The sequence below is a fragment of the Desarmillaria tabescens genome, assembly GCF_030435595.1.
Source record: "Desarmillaria tabescens strain CCBAS 213 chromosome Unknown EV420scaffold_35, whole genome shotgun sequence".
In the NCBI taxonomy this organism is placed as follows: Eukaryota; Fungi; Basidiomycota; class Agaricomycetes; order Agaricales; family Physalacriaceae; genus Desarmillaria; species Desarmillaria tabescens.
In genome coordinates, this window is record NW_026848334.1 from 325389 (window position 1) to 343170 (window position 17782).

The 17782-nt window shown below is 45.8% G+C and overlaps 3 protein-coding genes across 3 annotated transcripts; 1 reads left to right on the top strand and 2 right to left on the bottom strand.

Annotated features, from left to right (window-relative positions):
- Positions 1-455: 455 nt before the first annotated feature.
- EV420DRAFT_1705087 (uncharacterized protein) lies at positions 456-1173 on the bottom strand (the record flags this gene model as incomplete). Its single annotated transcript, XM_060479537.1, has 1 exon — positions 456-1173. One exon carries the CDS (start codon positions 1171-1173, stop codon positions 469-471), a length of 705 nt encoding a protein of 234 aa, XP_060327408.1. The 3' UTR covers positions 456-468.
- A 10707-nt stretch (positions 1174-11880) lies between these two features.
- On the bottom strand, positions 11881-13930 carry EV420DRAFT_1766618 (uncharacterized protein; the record flags this gene model as incomplete). The annotated part of the gene is made up of 2 exons (XM_060480885.1): positions 11881-13085; positions 13302-13930. 2 exons carry the CDS (start codon positions 13928-13930, stop codon positions 11996-11998), a joined length of 1719 nt encoding a protein of 572 aa, XP_060327409.1. The 3' UTR covers positions 11881-11995.
- Positions 13931-15197: 1267 nt separating this feature from the next.
- EV420DRAFT_738818 (putative casein kinase-1 hhp1) lies at positions 15198-17028 on the top strand. Its single transcript, XM_060483281.1, has 5 exons — positions 15198-15414; positions 15466-15520; positions 15571-15858; positions 15910-16132; positions 16198-17028. Exons 2-5 carry the CDS (start codon positions 15500-15502, stop codon positions 16749-16751), a joined length of 1086 nt encoding a protein of 361 aa, XP_060327410.1. The 5' UTR covers positions 15198-15414; positions 15466-15499; the 3' UTR covers positions 16752-17028.
- Positions 17029-17782: the final 754 nt, after the last annotated feature.

Here is a 17782-nt window from a genome sequence, read left to right on the forward strand (position 1 = left end):
CTGAGCAAATTGAATGACATGATGCTGCCATTGGGTTTGTGCTTTGGCACAAGCTGGACTGATTAGGATATTGTTGCACTTGTGAGATAGTATAGACACAGCCCTTCACAACACAGTGATACTAGCCATACAAGGAAGTAATATCGATGCATGTGGTGACGACTCAAGCGCTCAGGAATGGGAGGAAGTGTAACCCTAACCTTACTGATGCTAGGGTTAAGAGTCATCAAGCGGATGCAATAAGTGTTGCTGCTAACATCGAGTCGATGATCTTTGCCCCTCCATGCCCTGTCACTCTCATTAGAACATGTCACCACAAGCTCCTCCTGAGGTAGTCCTTTGTCATTGTCCATTGAGCATAACTGATACAACTTTTATGGTACGTTTGGATAAGTATCCAGCTAGTAACCCAAATAAATATCCCAATGGCCACATAGTGACCTGCATGCCCTACGCAACCAGTAACTCTCATGTGTCGCTTCCTATAGCCCGGAGACCTGTAAACTGTGTCTTTCCCCTCAAATACACCAGCCTAGGGACTACTTCTTGCTCCACCCCATCTGGCATGCTACAACAGCTGGTAAAGGGCGTGTTGTCCTGATTTTCGAGGAGTAGCGACAATGATGATGTTTGAAGGGGGATGGGTATCTGCAGAGCATACCACAGGTTCTCGACGATGTCGGCAACTGTCACCCACTCTTGATGGCTCAACCTATGAATGACTACTGGCCATGGAAGCATTGGATGGACAATGGCCAGTGATGGAAGAGGCAGGTTCATTGCTGCTTCATTCACACAGCCATCGTGACTAAAAACACGCACACCCAACAGACTGTGAGTGAAGTCGAGCTTGATCATCTTGTCTCCACAGCTTGGTCGTAACAGTGGATGTACCACTGTCAGGATGTCCCCCTCAGCCTGTGACAGCAGTGGGATGTGATGATGGTGCAGTTTACCAAGGGTAGGTGGTGAAGACGACACGATATATTCACGCACATATCTGGTATATGACGTGTCGGGATTGGATGCATAATGGCAGCGAATGGGGACCATCATGGTCAGCTGCATATTGCTATAGACAGGAATAACAAGAGGTGCCCTTGACAGGGTGTGGAACACTGTTGAGGGTGATAAATGCAATTCTGGTGGCTCTCTACCCTGCTGTGTAGCCATTGCCACCATGTTTTCTCATCAGACGTGCATCATCTTTGTACCACCATTATTCATGGAGCAGAACAGCAGAAGAAAGGCTTACAGATGAATAGTGAGGCTTTGGTTTGCTTGAATGAATGCGAGCATAGCTGGAAAGGTGCTGGGAAGGGTGAGAGCAAGTGATAGTGGTGGTTTGAGGGAGAGTTGTGGGGGCCTGAGGAAGGATGGGGGTGCTTTATATATGGTATGTCCCCTCTCCAGACAAAGTTGAATGTAAACCTAACCTTACTTTCCTTAGGGTTAAGGTTCCATGTACATCAAATTTAGTCAGAAGCGGGTACACATCAGTTTTGTACTTTCAAAAGCTCTTCTTCCGAATCTGATGTCTTAGGCAAGGAGTCTTTCTCCGAACTTTGTGATGCTTCAATGTTCCTTCCTTGCTGCTGGCCACTCACTGTGGCAGTTCTCGAACCAGGACTGTGACTTGTGTTCCAAGCCATCGCTGTCATACAAAACTTGAAATTGGTATTGGTACTTTCCCAGAACACTTATCTTCATATTGCTCTTCCCTAACCTGTGAAACCAAAATGTTGCCTGGGCAGGCACTTGGTTGGTCGAACAACCACTCCTCAAAAAGTCATAGACTTCAGTGTGTCATGTTAGACCAGACTTGCGACCGGTTTTTTTCTCAGAAGGGACTTCCTCTTTTGAAGCTCTTTGTAGTAATGATGAAGAAATGCAATTTGGCATTGACTGTCTTTCTGCTTCTTTGTTCTTACATACGTATGTCATCACTATTGCATTCAGTTTTCTATGTCAAATGCCATTTCTTCTTCAGAGTATACTTACGACCATCATTCCTGCATGCTCTGCAGAGTCTGGTATACAGGGAGCTACTAGCATGTTTGTCCTGGTTATTTGTCACAGACCTACTAATCAAAAGCTTGTTTGCAGGAAGGACCAATCGATGAATCTTCCTACAAGATGCTATAGTTATGCAGAGAGACAGTGAAGGTGAATGCAATTGTTGTTCAACTCTTCGAACAACATCAATGCATTGGTCACGGAGCATTCAGAGCAAAGTGAATTATTTTTGTGGGCTGTCAAAGGAAGGCGGGAGGGCTGTTAGACCTCACATTGACATCCAGTATCACGATTAATGTATGTCCTCTCGAGCAAATGGCTTTCCTCATTTTTTCCCTCGTTCCCATAGCACTTTCATCAGTGGATGAAAGGCTGCTCATATAGAGGCAGCCTCACTGGATAACTCATGAACCACACCTAAGAACAGGAACGGGGTATATGATTGAGATGAGCGGTCAGGCATAATGGGTAAGTGAGGGTACGTATGAAAGCGAACATGAGGGGAAGAAGCAAGAAAAAGAAGATGTGTACTCTACTATATATATAATCTATTTATATATATGTGTGATAATCTGATGTGGTCCTGTGGTGGTATATAAGAGCAGCAGGGTCAATGTGACTCCGAGTGTGGTGTCGGTGGCTCTGTAGGAGGAATCATACTGTCAGTAGTTTGATGTGAGCCCACCGGGCTTACACTCTCCCCATCGCCGAGAACAGCACATGTCTTCTCTGAAGGAACAGTGGAAGCCTTACTCCGCAACCATATGTCTAATGCCTCGCAATCTTCCAACTCACAATGAGGGAGCCATTCATCATCCGATTCTGAGAAACTGACCCAACGGATGAGATACTGGAATCCACGACTGCGGCGTTGTTCATCTATTATCTTTTCAATAATATGTTCCTCCAAACCATCTTCAGTCACAATCAGGCCAGGTCGAGGGTGGTCACGATCAGGGAACAGATCCTTGTCATTTGGTATGAATTTGCACAATTCTGAGATGTGAAATGTATTGAAACGAGCAGGAGAGTTGGGAATGTCTAATGTATAAGAAGAGAGATCAGGGTTAGCATGCATCACCAGGTAGGGGCCATCAAAATGCGGCATAAACTTAGCCACTCTTCCAGATTGACCTTGTGCATAATCCCTCCTGCAGTGGTAGGTATTCAACAGAACACGATCCCCTACAGCAGGGGAGAAATCCGGTGCATGGTGACGATTAGCCTGATGAGCTTGATTAACTTTAGCTGCAATCAAGTTGTCCACTGCTCCTTGTGTCTCAGTAATCACTCGAGCAACAATCTCAGCTGCACAGACATCTTCAGGAGGAATGTCAACATAAAATGATGCGGGAACAAGAGGTGGTATCACACGTGGAGATCTACCCAGATGCAGGAGGAAGCCTGAAGTACCTGTAGACGCATTAATCATATTCATCATGTTGAAATGAATCCTGGGTAGGGCTGCTACCCAACCTTTCTGAGCCCTGTCAACGTGGTAGCAAATTGATTGGTTGATGGTCTTATTAGATCTCTCAGATGTGCCATCAGTTTCAGGGTGAAAGGAAGAAGACATGGCCAATTTGACACCAGTTAACCTATGCAAAGCACGCCAGAATTTCGAGATGAAGAGTTTATCCCTGTCTGATACAATTTCCAGGGGTAGGCCATTTTCACAGTACCAGTGGTCGAAGAACAGCTGAGCCATGCCTTCTGCAGATATGTTAGTCTTGCAAGGTATGATATGGACATCTGACCCAAGTCTATCTGTGAAGGTTGCGATGCAATTGAAACCACTATCCTTGGGCAAGGGGCTGATGAAGTCAATGGCCACACTATCACCTCATTTGTCAGGCACTGGTAGTGGGTGTAGAGGGCCAGGAATCTTCATTGTGTGAGACTTGTTCCACTGACAAGGTTCGCAGGAAGGGATGTATGACAATTCAAGATTATGACACATATTTGGCCAATAGTAAGCATCTCTCAGGGATCCATAGGCTTTGTCTGCACCAAAATGACCAAGTGAATCATGAGCCAGATGAAAAAGCTGTTCCCTGACATTGCCTGTGTGAGGGATTAATAAATGATCACCAATATACCACAAGCCATTAACTTCTTGGACATTTGGTAAAATTCGTTCACTGGAAACAAATTTTTTGCAAAATTCATCTGTTGAGTAGCCATCTCATATCTGCTTCAAGACACAGGTGTCAGTTGTTATCAACAGGGATGAAGACTGGACTGAGGCAATGGACATGGGTCTATGTGTCACCTTTCCTGCTTCAAGCCTAGTATTACAACTTTACCCCTATTTTTCTTATCTTATCTTATCCTTATCCCTCAGAACCCCAGACCTACCTATCTTATCTCTCAGACCCATGATATTCCACCAGCACACTCCTTACCCGTTTACTTGGTTGCCTGTCACCCCAGTTCACAGCTGCCGCATCCTGGATGACCGACGATCTGCATGCACCATCATGCTTCTCTTGATGGCATCATGCTTCTTAGTAGTTGGACAGGAGTCGAACACTAGTCAAGGGTGGTCTACGGGATGCAGCCTATTCAGACAGAGTCCCATGCAGATGCAGGTGATATGCACTCTTTACTCTCATTCATCGGGAGTGCACTTCTTTTAGTGTCCTCACTTCTCATTTGTTGAAAGGCGCACTTCTCACTGCACACGCCCTTGTAGGTACTATTCTTAGTACGAGTTTAACATGTATTTAAGCTAGCCTACGCTGTGGCTTTAGACCCCAGCTTCAGCTAAGGTTATATACTCCTAACTCTTACAAGCTCCTTGCTTTTGCTATAAGGGAAGCCTAACTTCTTGCAATCTACCAATGCCTCTCTAATACTGAATCACCAAATGCGAGTGACAGGATAGAGACCAGCCTTGGCTCAGATTAGAGTTAGTGCTTAACACCTAGTCTGGCCGGGGTCCGGTTCAGGTCCTTGTGGACCAGGTCTGAACCTGAACCGGACCTGCAGGTTCAGGTTCGGTCCAGGTCCAGGTCTGGCATAGCCACCTAGGTCCAGGTTCAGGGTTCGACTGAGGTGAAAATTGCAGACCAGGTTCAGATCTGGTCCAAACCTGCTGGACCTCGAACTATTTTCACTGCTGAAAATGGTCCTATCTGCTATGACATGTGACTATCTCGCTGTCCCAGGATCATCTACATTAGGGCTCCAACCGTTTAGTTTTCATTTATGCTCAGGTCCAAACTAAATGGAAATGGTTGCGAAACCATTTATAAACAGTGTATAAATGATTGTACAGGGTAGATCACATGACACTTTAGAATAGCGGCAAATGTGCATTAATTCTCTTATTAACTAGCAGTCGTCAGTCGATGACTATCATACCTTGCTTAAGCGGTGTTCATCCCCATCCCAAATTTGTAGAATCCAATTTATGTGAGGCACACTTTGAAAATAATCATACACCGCTATAATCATACATACATGCCTTTAAGAGAATCCTGCTAGTTACCTGAACTGATTACATTTAAGCACGAACTTTCTTCGCCTCACCTCTTTCAACGTCCACAATTTTCTGCTTAGGCTTTGTACTCTTAAGGTTGTCGTTTCCTACTCAGTGCCAGTGATCAGTGGATATGTGTACAGTGTGAGGGACGAAATATGCAGACATACCTGCAGGGCACGGCGGGGTAGTCGCATTATCCGTTGCAATGTTGAAGCACACGTATGGCTCAGTCCCACTATTCAACACATGGTGTCTAATATTATGGTCGGTACATCTCCATACAAATTGTTTATATCCACCCCATCATCAAGATTTGAGGTTTTCAAGTAGATCTGCCAATGTTGGAAGTGGCAATAAAGCGCAAAAGATATAGATGATATGCCGAGTTTGTCTTTCTAATGCAGATGGAAGATAAGCACAAATATCATTGAGGTTTTTGAGGGCAGTAGCTATGTCCAATCTTGCCATTACCAGTAGATCTAGAGGATTTAATATGTTGGCGATTTGATATCCGTTGTGAAAAGACATTCGATGCATGATGGAAAGGGTGAAATTGTCAGCGACAAGGATTTTGATTACTGTGTGGAGAATGATGTCATATCACAGGAAGACCATGGCTTGTGTAAGCAAAGATTTTAGACCTAGAGAGACCTTGACAAGCAAGGTAATACGTGTATCTACAGCATTCTAGATTGAATGTCGAGAACGCATCCTCTCTATAGACATTGGTCATGACATGGTAGATGGGATCATCGGATAAAGCCTCTTTCACTGTGGCTGGAGGGAGGTTACTGCAAAGGCATGCAAATTGCTGCACAAGGGCAGACCGAAGAGACTGAGGGTGTCATGGTTCTTGGAAGCCTGAGGGTGCAGTTGGACATGGTGAAGATGGCCTTTATATTGAAGAAATACTTGTGAAAATACACAATGACACACTAGTCGAGAGGCAGACATTGTCCTTGAACAATTGGGAGAATGAGATAATATTGGTCAGTGGTGGTTGTAGCATTGCACAAAGTCAACGAAGTGGATAATTGATGCACTGCCTAATTGGATGATTAGGTAACCATTTACCATTAGTTTACTGTTTGTTTACCGTATGCCTCTCGACCTAAACTTAAATGGTAAACTAAATGGTTTAAACAGTGTATAAACTGTTTCATACAGGAAACGGTTGGAGCCCTAATCTACATCATCAGAGCATGCTTTCTCACATGCAGGTCACACTGATTCTGACCCTCATCAATGAAACCTTGATGCAGAGAAGTTTGGTACCATGCAACACTTGAAGAAGGCTTATCACGATGGTCGCATGACTCCCCAGAATGAAGCTTAGATGGATATTGGGCCTTGATTTGATGATGAGGACTTGGATATTTAGCTAGTTGACAAGTTCTACTTGTATCTACTATCATCCCTTCTATACTCATTGTATACAGCAAAAATTTTGCTGAACCTGGTCCGAACCTGAACTGGACCTGAACTGGACCTCTTGGACCTGAACCTCAGGTCCAGGTCCGAGGTTCAAGGGAGTGGAGAGTGAACCTCGAGGTTCAGGCAAATGTGCCTGAACCTGGACTGAACCGGACCCTGGCCAGACTATTCAAGCCAGTACTTTTTTTTTTTTTTTTTTTTGTTTGGTGGCACAGTTATCTCAAGCCCTGACATAGTCATTTCCTGAGACATCGTAGAGCACTGATGTGCTCGGTAATGGGCAGTGCGCAAATGAAACAAGCATCTAGATCGTCAATCTAGATACTAAATCACACACACACACACACACTATCACCAATGTATATAAGTTCGAGGGTGAGTATGATAGAAGCACTCGCGATGTACTTAGATTTAGATAATCTAGTGGGGTTTTGTCTGAAAACAACTTCAATTCTTCTTTCGATGTGTTTTACACAAAGTACACTAGTCCACGATAGCGGGGTTTTATGAACTTGTTTTGCAAGGTATAGTCGAGCAAGTTATACTCGTTTTGACGTCGTCTAGAAGAGCTTCTAGCGGACACTTCAAATAATCAAACAACCAAAGACTCCGAGGTCTACAAAGAGTGCGAAATCACTCTACAAAGAACGCACAGGTTCTGACTTCAAGTACGAGACTTGCAAAGAGTACACAGACTCTGGAGTTCCTTGAACTCGACGATTGTTCAAACTTAAAGCATTCTAGGGCTTATTTTACTTCAACTAGATGAGGTCTTTTGACTTAAAGTCGACTCAGCACGTCTAGATCGCTAATCTCGGAGAGAGAGAGCACGAGGCCTTTGTCCATGGAGCAGTTCAATTAACTAGCAAGGCGCAAACGTGGGGACGGCTCTACTTCCTACTTAACTCTTCTAGATTACTGTAGTCGCCCTTATGGGTTGACTTTGGTAACTTAATTCACTTCAGTCGAGGATATGCAATAAAACCAGTGATTGATTAGGTAGCTATACAGGCTACTAGCACAAACGTAGGGGAATGCTTTCCTGCCAGTTATGCATCTAGTCACTGCTAATTTATACAATTCGTGTTCTAGGTATAGGAGCCCGTATCTACAGTAATTATGGTATGAGCTTTGGAATTAATACAAACGGTGAGTCACTATCCTACAAGTATGCACACCATTCCGTAGTTTCTATTCAGTTCGACACGACTGCACCTGGGTTATTCTGTCGCCGAGGAGTGCCCTACTAGTCCGTGGGTGCTCCTTCTTCCATCTGCAAGGTTTGCCGTGTGCCGTATGTATGGAATACTGTGGTATGCGCAGGATCTCGAGGATGTAACCACTGATCAGTGATCGACTGCAGGTCCGAGATTATATTCTGTTGATCACTGCATGATCAAGGTCGGTCATCTCGGTACCCAATGCGGCTATTCATTCTTCCAAGGTTATTCCTTTCCTAGCCTGAGTTGATCTCGAAAGCTGATCTGTTTCTCGACTTAGCAATTTTTTCTTGACAGGTTCTTTCTACTCGTTGAGGCGACGAGGCATCTAGTTCATTCCATTCTTCAACTTCTTGGTTTTTATACTCCATACAGACGAGTCCCCTGAGATTTGACTGTAATAGTCTTGTTTAGGTGGGGCTTAGCTTGGCATGTTGACGGCTGGTAGAATTGACTCTTCGAGACGTCATTTCTAAGTCCGTTCTGTACTGCCGTGCTTTCATTCTTTATGTAGTATTTAGCTACCAGCACGAAGCCTCCACTGTAGCTCTCTGTACCGCTTGTAGATTGCATAAACTGATGTAAAATCGCAAAATCTATGGGTAGCCTGATACCAGGCGTATCAGCGCAAGCCCAACATAGTTGTTCCTGGTCCATGCCGTTGAGTCATGTGGTGTTAACCACGATCAGGCCAGGGTAGGAATGCATTTACGCATGAATGGCTTTTTACCAAACAGTGTGAGACTCAACATTACATAATACTCACTAAACCTCCCAATTGTGACTTACACTGGGATTGAACCCAGGACCTTCTGGTTTACCCAGAGGTCAGGACCAGTCAGCCATCTGGTCCTTTCAAGCCAGTACTTCCAGCAGTCTACTTCACTAGGATCCATATCAGGTACAATCTCGATAGGGTTATCTGGCAAACAAGAGAGTGCATCCATGACAGTATTATCCTCTCCCCGGATGTAGTTGATAGTCATGTTGAATTGGGCCATCTCTTCCATCCAGCATGCTTGACAATGTGAGAGGGCTTTCTGTGTCTGGAAATTTTCTAGAGTTCTATGGTCAGTGAACACAAAGAAATGATTTCTGAGAAGGTCCACCCTCCACTTCTTGAGAGCATGAACAATTCCCAGAAGTTCCTTCTCATGTACAGGGTAGTGCAGCTGGGCACCTTTCAACTGCATGGAATCATATGCCACTAGTCGCACAGTTTCCCAAGTAGGGCCCCAGGAGAGTACAGCACCCATGCACCTGTTGCTAGCATCCATTGTTACAAAAATTTTATTATCGCCAGGGTTCATGTGGTCAATAACAGTTAGACAATCCGTGGAAACTACAAGCTTCTTAATGGAATCAAATGCAGTCTGATGTTCCTCAGTCCAGTTGATCGCCACAGAGCTCTTTACCCCCATTAGAGGAGTCAAAACAGATGTGAATTCAGCCAAGTTTTGCAAAAAAGAAGCCAGGTAGCAGACTAAGCCAAGAAAGGCACACACATCTCCTGCAGTTTTAGGGACTGCCCAGTCAAGAATCTTAGCGACTTTTGAGTTATCAGGTTCAATGCCATGGACCAAGGTTTTATGACCCAAGAATTTCAGCTCATATTTAAAGAACTCAGACTTCTTAGCATTGCAATATAATCTTTCCTTCTGTAAGGCATTCAGTATCAGGTGAACATGTTCCTGGTGTTCCTCTAAAGACTGCGACCAAATAATAATATCATCAAGGTAGATGTGACAGATCTTGCCAATATAATCGTGCAGTGCATCATTCACACGACGTTGATGGACGGACGGTGAGTTTTTCATTCCTTGCAGCATTACAGTCCATTCATAAAGCCCAAATGGAGTGGAGACAGCTGTCAATGGGATGCTATCTGGGTGCATTCTAGTATGGAAGAAGCTATCCGTCATGTCAAGCTTACTCCAAATTTTGCCATTACCAGCATCAGCTAAGATGTCATCAATCCAATGGAGCGGGTATTTATCAGTCACAATATTAGCATTCAATTCATGATAATCGTTCACCCAGCAAGGGAGTACACTTGAATCTGGCTTAGGAATAAGGAAAGCTGGGGACGCATGAGGTGAGGACGATTCACGAATACAGCCAGCATCCAAGTGTTGTTTAATCAGGGTCTGCCAGGCCTGCCAGAATTTACAAGGGCAAGCGTAGGAGCGAGAAGTAATTGTTTTCTCTGCATTTTTCAATTCTATTTTGCATGTAACTTTGTCAGGCATCTCATCCACATGGGGTAAAGGTTGGAAGATATCATTGTATGCTTCTTTAACATCGATCTCAAGTTTACTGCACTGATCAACCAGTGCAAGTTGTTCAATCCACTCTCAGACAGCGCCAATAACATTGAAGGGCTTTACTGGTTTGCAACAGGCATCTACAGATTCACGTAAAGAAGTACAATGTGATTTAAGCTCAGTACGAAATGCAGAGATGTGGCTACAGGTCATGTACATAGACTCTTTCAAAGAAGGACGTGCAGGAGGAGGAGGAGGAGGGGCAACAGGATGTAACAGGTCAAAACCAGAGGGTTCATGAATGGCTGATCTACAGGCAGAGCTGATTGTAATATTATTGTAGGATAAAAATGGCAGACCCAGAATAATGTCAGTGCAGAGGCCAGGAGTAATTATGGTGCAAGTGGTACAAGCGGTATAGAGGTTATCTGTATTGTGCAATTGAATCTGAACATACTCAGTTAAAGAAGACTTAGAAGACGTGGAAGGTGTAGCCATGTCAATTGTAATCGGTTCATGCAAGCAATGTTTCCAAAGTCCAGCTCTAGTCACTACTTCTGGCCTGATGAGAACAAATAGTGAGCCAATGTCCATCATCGCAGTAACTGACATGCAGAGATTCTCTGATGATGGGGAGAAGTCTGACATGGTGCAATGCCAAAGTAGATGTGGTTCAGAGAATGGGGCAGCCTCCCCATCTTCTGCTGGGAGACTAACAGCACAAACAGGCAAGGAATCACGACTCACCGGGGACACAGCAGTGTGAGGTTCAAGACGCTCATTCATATCTTCTTCCTTAAGTCCTTGCTTATTACAACTTTACCCCTATTTTCCTTATCTTATCTTATCTTTATCCCTTGGAACCCCAGACCTACCTATCTTATCCCACGGACCCATGATATTCTGCCGGCACACTCCTTACCCATTTACCCGGTTGCCATCACCCCAGTTCACAGCTGCCGCATCCTGGATGACTGATGATCCACATGCACCATCACGCTTCTCTTGATGGCATCATGCTTCTTAGTAGTTGGACAGGAGTCGACTGCTAGTCAAGGGCAGGTCTATGGGATGCAGCCTATTCAGACAGAGTCCCATGCAGATGCAGGTGATATGCACTCTTTACTCTCATTCGTCGGGAGTGCACTTCTTTTAGTGTCCTCACTTCTCATTTGTTGAAAGGCGCACTTCTCACTGCACACGCCCTTGTAGGTACTATTCTTAGTACAAGTTTAACATGTATTTAAGCTAGCCTATGCTGTGGCCTTAGACCCCAGCTTCAGCTAAGGTTATATACTCCTAACTCTTACAAGCTCCTTGCTTTTGCTATAAGGGAAGCCTAACTTCTCGCAATCTATCAACGCCTCTCTAATACTGAATCACCGAATGCAAGTGACAGGATAGAGATCAGCCTTGGCTCAGATTAGAGTTAGTGCTTAACATTGCTGGTGTTCACTCACGAGGTCAAAGTCAACACGATCCTCATGGTCTAGGGAGCAAGAACAGGATCTCAAGTGCGAACATGACCTTGAGCGGGATTGTGACCTCTCAGGGATCAACAAGCATGAGCGGCATCAAGTCCGGCATGAGTGAGCAGGGGTATGAGCTTTCCAGCTCACGTCTCTGCTACCAGAGTGGTCATGTTGTCCTGAAGGTAGCCACAGAGGTTCAGTTTCAGCCCACCGACCATGTTCCAGGTGCTCGACTTGAGCAGGGTGAAGGAGAACATCTGCAACATGATGGCCATGCAGTAGGCTAGACGAAAGGGAAGAGCAAGAATGCCAAGGGCGGACATTGTGAGCAGGTGGGAAAAGAGGCTCATCATAGTTGCCAGAATCAACATCAATGTAACCATTGTCTTCACCATCGACACCAACCACAGTGCAATTACTAAACTGGGGCATATGTGCAGCATGGGAGGGGGCCCACAAAGGAGGGCGAGAAGGAGCCTTCATATCAGGGAATGCAGGGGCAAGTTCATTTGAGGGAGGGAAGGAGTGACTGTGAATAATAGGTGCAACAAAGTTCTGAGGAATTGGTTGAATGGGTGTGACATGAGACAATTGGCCAAGGGGAACAGCATTAGAGGAGGAAGCCACAGAAGAATGAGCATGAGTCTGCACAAAATTAAGGAAGAACTGAGGTACCGAGCTGTTGTTGGCCTGGACATGGGCCATGGCATGCACAATGTCCTTATTTGTAATCATGCGTGGTTGTCGGGGTGTGACATTTGGATCTGGTACATGGCAGTTCTCAAAACCATTAGGATGGGCCTGTACCCAATGGTTGATGAAGTTGACATCTTGTATCTTGTATCCTGCTGTGGGGCATGGGTCACAGATGTTGTCGCTTTTATGATGGTTTTGGAAAGGGAAGCAGCAGTTGATACAGAAGTGCGCAAGGAAGAACATGAGCCACTTTTCGAGTTCATTAAAGCGAGGAGCGAGTCGGATTTGTCCACCGGTATATTGCAAAGTAGGTTGGACCTGGAACTGAGGTTGAGAAGAGGCAGAGAGTGCAGCAATGTTAGGATTATAGAAAGGTGCAGAGTACGTATGGCTTGGGAATGGAGGAAAAGCATGGGACGAGCTAATAGGTGCAGTGACTGCGGAGTTTGACTGGAAGGCATTGGTATGGGCTCGTTTGAGTTTATTCAGTGCATCCCTTTGGTTACAGTCACGATCCCTCCTGTGTTTCTCATCCTTGGCCTCGACAAGTTTGGCCCATCAAGCAACGGTCTCGTCCTTGTTAGTGTCTGCTTTGCCACTAGTGATAGCGATGAACAGTCTGGACATCTCAGGGTCCCCAGTGCAACATTCAGAAAGATCCTCATGCATCCATGATTTCAGTAAAGAAATCAGTTGTGCATCCTCCAAGTACTTCTGGTTGCCTTCAAGGAGGCAGTTCTGGGATCCTATGGTGTCGTACAGGTCTGCGAAGGAACCCTCTCCTTGCTGTAGATTATCCAGCACATGACAAACATCGAGATACCAATATGTGCCATACAACCGGGTCCATAACACCTCAATGAATTTTGAAGGTGTAAGCTTATTGTGATGCTTGGAGTTCTGGTAGTAAAAATCGTCTAAGCATGGGTTATCACAGAAACCAGGAGTGAGATAGGGCATGATTTCGGTCTCGGCAACAGTAGGGTGGTAGGCCTTTCGCCAGTTCTGGGCTGCAGTTAGGAACCATTGGAAAGTAGCATGGGTGAGTTTGCCATCTGTGATTTTGAGGCAGTTCTTGGAGGAGGTACCTGTGATAACTCTGGCTATGCCATTGTTAGTCGTCTGGGGAACGTTCAAGCTCATGATTTCATCATCGGAATCAGTGTCTGGTGAGCAAGGTCGTTTAGGAGATGCAGGTTTTGGAGACACAGGCAGTGGTGTTAATGGCAAGGAAGTGGGTGATGAAGATGATGAAGAAGGTTCTGGTTGGGTTCTGTCACACCTGATGGATGAAGGGAGTACACGGCCAGGGAGATGCGTGGTTCTGGGTGATGGATCCATGTTGGTTTGTACAAGAGCTGGTTATATGCATGTTAAACACAATAAAAATGAAAGAAAAAAGGTAATTACGAGTTCTGTTCAAGTTCAGGTTCAAATAGCAAGATAGCGATCAAGGGCGAGGTGCAGTTCAAGTTTGTAGGGTTCAGATTTAGCGAAGTAGCGAGTGAAGCTCTGTTCAAAATTAGTGCCCCGTTTGATGTTCAAAAAAAAAGTGAAAGGCTGCTCATATAGAGGCAGCCTCACTGGATAACTCATGAACCATGCCTAAGAACAGGAATGGGGTATATGATTGAGATGAGCGGTCAGGCATAATGGGTAAGTGAGGGTATGTATGAAAGCGAACATGAGGGGAAGAAGCAAGAAAAAGAAGATGTGTACTCTACTATATATATAATCTATTTATATATATGTGTGATAATCCGATGTGGTCCCGCGGCAGTATATAAGAGCGGCGGGGTCAATGTGACTCCGAGCGTGGTGTCGGTGGTTCTGTAGGAGGAATCATACTGTCAGTAGTTTGATGTGAGCCCACCGGGCTTACAGCGGAATGTAGCTCGGCCATCATCTTTACGGCACCTTCCGCAGTCCCGCCGTTTTTGTCATAATAAATGATTGGAATTTAGAGCATCTAAGGCACTAGAATATAATTTTCTAAAAGTCGAAGCAAGCGGGAAGACCAGCAAGGGAGAAGGGGCCGCTTTTTGATTGATTTTTGCCGATCATGCCGGTCGAATATTTCAAATGCAGATCGGCCACTTGGCGCTAAACATTGATCTTTACTACCGCCCGCCATCATTGTCTGGTCTACGGCTCGTTCTGCAGAGTATGACCAATTGTCTCCGCCTGGTGAGTTGATCTCAGTAATTCTCTTGAAGAGCTTCTCACTACAATCTTTTTGCAGGAACCGTATAGCACTCGGGGTCAGCGGCAAGTGAAACCAACATGAATATCTGACACATACTCTAGTACGAGACGAAGCTTCTAGTGGTGACGTGACGTTTGACATACAATGCCGACAACGATAGAATCAGAGGAAAGGCGATGAAAGGAAGGCGTTTGCTGAAAGCGCCAGCAGGTACGAAAATTTCATGGCCATTGAATGAAGTCAGCGCTCATCTGTGTGGTCCTAAGTTCTCCTAGACAACCGGTTTCTTTCTTCGACCGAAAGCTCATTCACCCCCTTGCCATCAACGCCGTATCATCCACTGGAAGGATGTCGCCTACCTGTGCCTCCCTAGCAAGCACCATGGTTAAAGGTAACCAAGCCGATGGCTGAACAGTGCTGCTCTCGACGTCGACCGTTACCACCTGCGCGCCCGACTCTACAGGTAGTCCTCAGGTGTCCCCTTCAATGGCACACAGTCCCATAAATCCGTGTCTTTCCCCTCAAATACACCAGTCCGCCCAAGGTTTTCTAAAGAGTTGCCGATGGGCAGGTTTGCTTTGACAGCTTTGATCGGCCCGGGACATTGAAAGATCACATGGTATTTACCAGATCCTGACTTTTGCCACACAACCAACATGAGCTCTCCTAGGTTGACCTACCGGCGTGCCCCCTATGGCGAGAGAATGTTGGGACATGGCAGCTATGTAAGTAAGTGAAAATTTCCTATTTGTCCCATCGCTCAACTTAACGATAGAGCAACGTCTTCAAGGCGACTGAACTAGGTTCCGAAAAAACTGTGGCTCTCAAGACTTCGCGTGTCTCGATGAGAGTGAAGCGGCCCATTCTCCGGCACGAGACTCGCATACTCCAGCTTTTGAAAGGACAAGCCTCTATTCCCTTGGTGTATGCATACGGCCAATTGGAGCATTTCGAGTACATGGCTATGGAGATTCTGGGGCTGAGCGTTTCGGAGCGGCAGAAGACGAACGGGACTGGGACTGGCATGATGTTGACGACCGTCATCCGAATCGTGGATCAAGTGGTGCGTAAAACGTAAACTCGGACGTTAGGAATAACTGACTCGTAGGCGCAGCTGGCGGGACTAGAGCATATTCACTCGCTCGGGATTGTGCACCGTGACATCAAGCCTGAGAACCTCCTCTGCGCATCCGATGATTCGACAATCAAAATCATCGACTTTGGAATCTCCAAGCCTTTTTCCCGTAGTCAGCCTAGCAAGTACGATCCATTAAAGGATCGCCGGTCCATCATTGGGTCTCTTTACTGGGCGAGTCTGAACTCTCACAATGGAATAGGTCAGTGCACGTTACGCTGCAATATCTGGTAGTAATGTCATTCACTCTTATCTCTATCATGCCAGATCTTTCTCCACGCGATGACCTCGAGTCCTTAGCTTACATCGCCCTCTTCCTTCTTCGCGGACACCTACCTTGGAAACCTCGTTCGCGCGAGGAGTCTCAACTGCGCTCACAAGAGATCGTCCGACTGATGAAATCGAGTTGTTCGGGCAAAGATCTGTCTGAAGGTTTTCCAGCCGAATTCGGCGACCTACTCGATGACAGCCGTTCCCTCGATTTCGATCAGCTCCCTGACTACGGAAGGTTCAGACGCTTATTTGGGAGTATGGCAGAGGGGAGAAGTGATGGACCACTCGATTGGATGCCCTGTGTCCCGCCAACCAACATGCATGTTTTAGAGGTGCCCCAGCTCGAGATTCCGGGTGAAGACGACGAAGACGAAGACAGTGGCGACGACCGTGGCGAGGATACTTACTGCGCGATGGACATTGACATATGGGACTCGCGTCAAGGGGAGCGAGATAAGGATTTGACGTTGCTCGCGGAGCAGGAGGCGACTCTTGATAGTTGTACGCCTGTGATTGCAGAAGTGCTTGGTATGTCCCCAACCTTTTGACTGTGATCTTGCGCAACCGTGTCGTTGTGACTTCGGGAAAATTTGTTGGCTACCACCGATTCGCGAGAGGCAGAATGTAGTTGCACCTAATGTGGAGGAGCGAAAACTCGGCTATGGTAGAAACGAGGTATCGGTTCATGCCGACCACGACAAAGTGGGTTCGGGTACATTCGGGTCTAATTTTCCTAGGATTGTGGCATATCAAGTAGAGAATATGAATTTTGAAGGTCAAATACAGAGGAGTTGCGGAGAAGTGGAATCAATGGGTTTTTGATTGCTGAAGAAAACCGTTAAAGTATTTCAAAGTCCGGATGCACCTCCGGCCTCTCGGCACGATTTGTTGATCCTGTACTACCATCACTATCTGGTCTACGGCTCGCACCACAGAATGCGACGGACTGTTATTGACTGCTGAGTTGGTCTCAGTGATTCTCTTGTATGAATTTTCGCTAAATGCCCTTTTACAGGGAACTGATATAGCACTCACCGGTAATAGGCTAGTAGCAGGCGTCGCAACATAAAGGATTGATCATCGGCCGTTGTAAACAACCTTGCTCCAATACACCACGGCGACGCGGGGACTGAACAGATAGCGGGGGAAAGCCGTGCACTGTGAGCATTTTGTTCTTGTTTCAGCGCGTCCACAATCTCATCGTCTGTTCGATAGATCAATATCAAACCGATTACCTGGCGCTATGATAATCCTCGCGACTTGCGACTCGACGTGAACGGGAATTTGACACTTGCCCGACCGAGACCAGTTACGGGATAGGATGGAATTATTGTCGAAGTTAGGCAGCTAAGATGATAATAAAGGTCAGCGTTTTCTGTGAAATCGACGAATATATATCTAACAGGTATCCTAGTGCAAGACGAAGAGCCCATTCATTCCTTGAGAGACGCGATGCGGATAAGGAAAGAGTTGAAGGAGAACGAACGTTGGGGAAGTGTTGGGCAGAACAACAGCGGGTACAGAATTTTCAAGGCTTTATAGCGAATTCAGCGCTCATCTGTCGGTCCAGACGATAGTA

Coding starts and splice junctions, on each gene's coding strand:
- EV420DRAFT_738818 (XM_060483281.1), top strand. CDS start 15,500: ATGTTGGGACATGGCAGCTAT. Junction 15,521..15,570: donor TGTTGGGACATGGCAGCTAT/GTAAGTAAGTGA, acceptor ACTTAACGATAG/AGCAACGTCTTCAAGGCGAC. Junction 16,133..16,197: donor GAACTCTCACAATGGAATAG/GTCAGTGCACGT, acceptor CTATCATGCCAG/ATCTTTCTCCACGCGATGAC.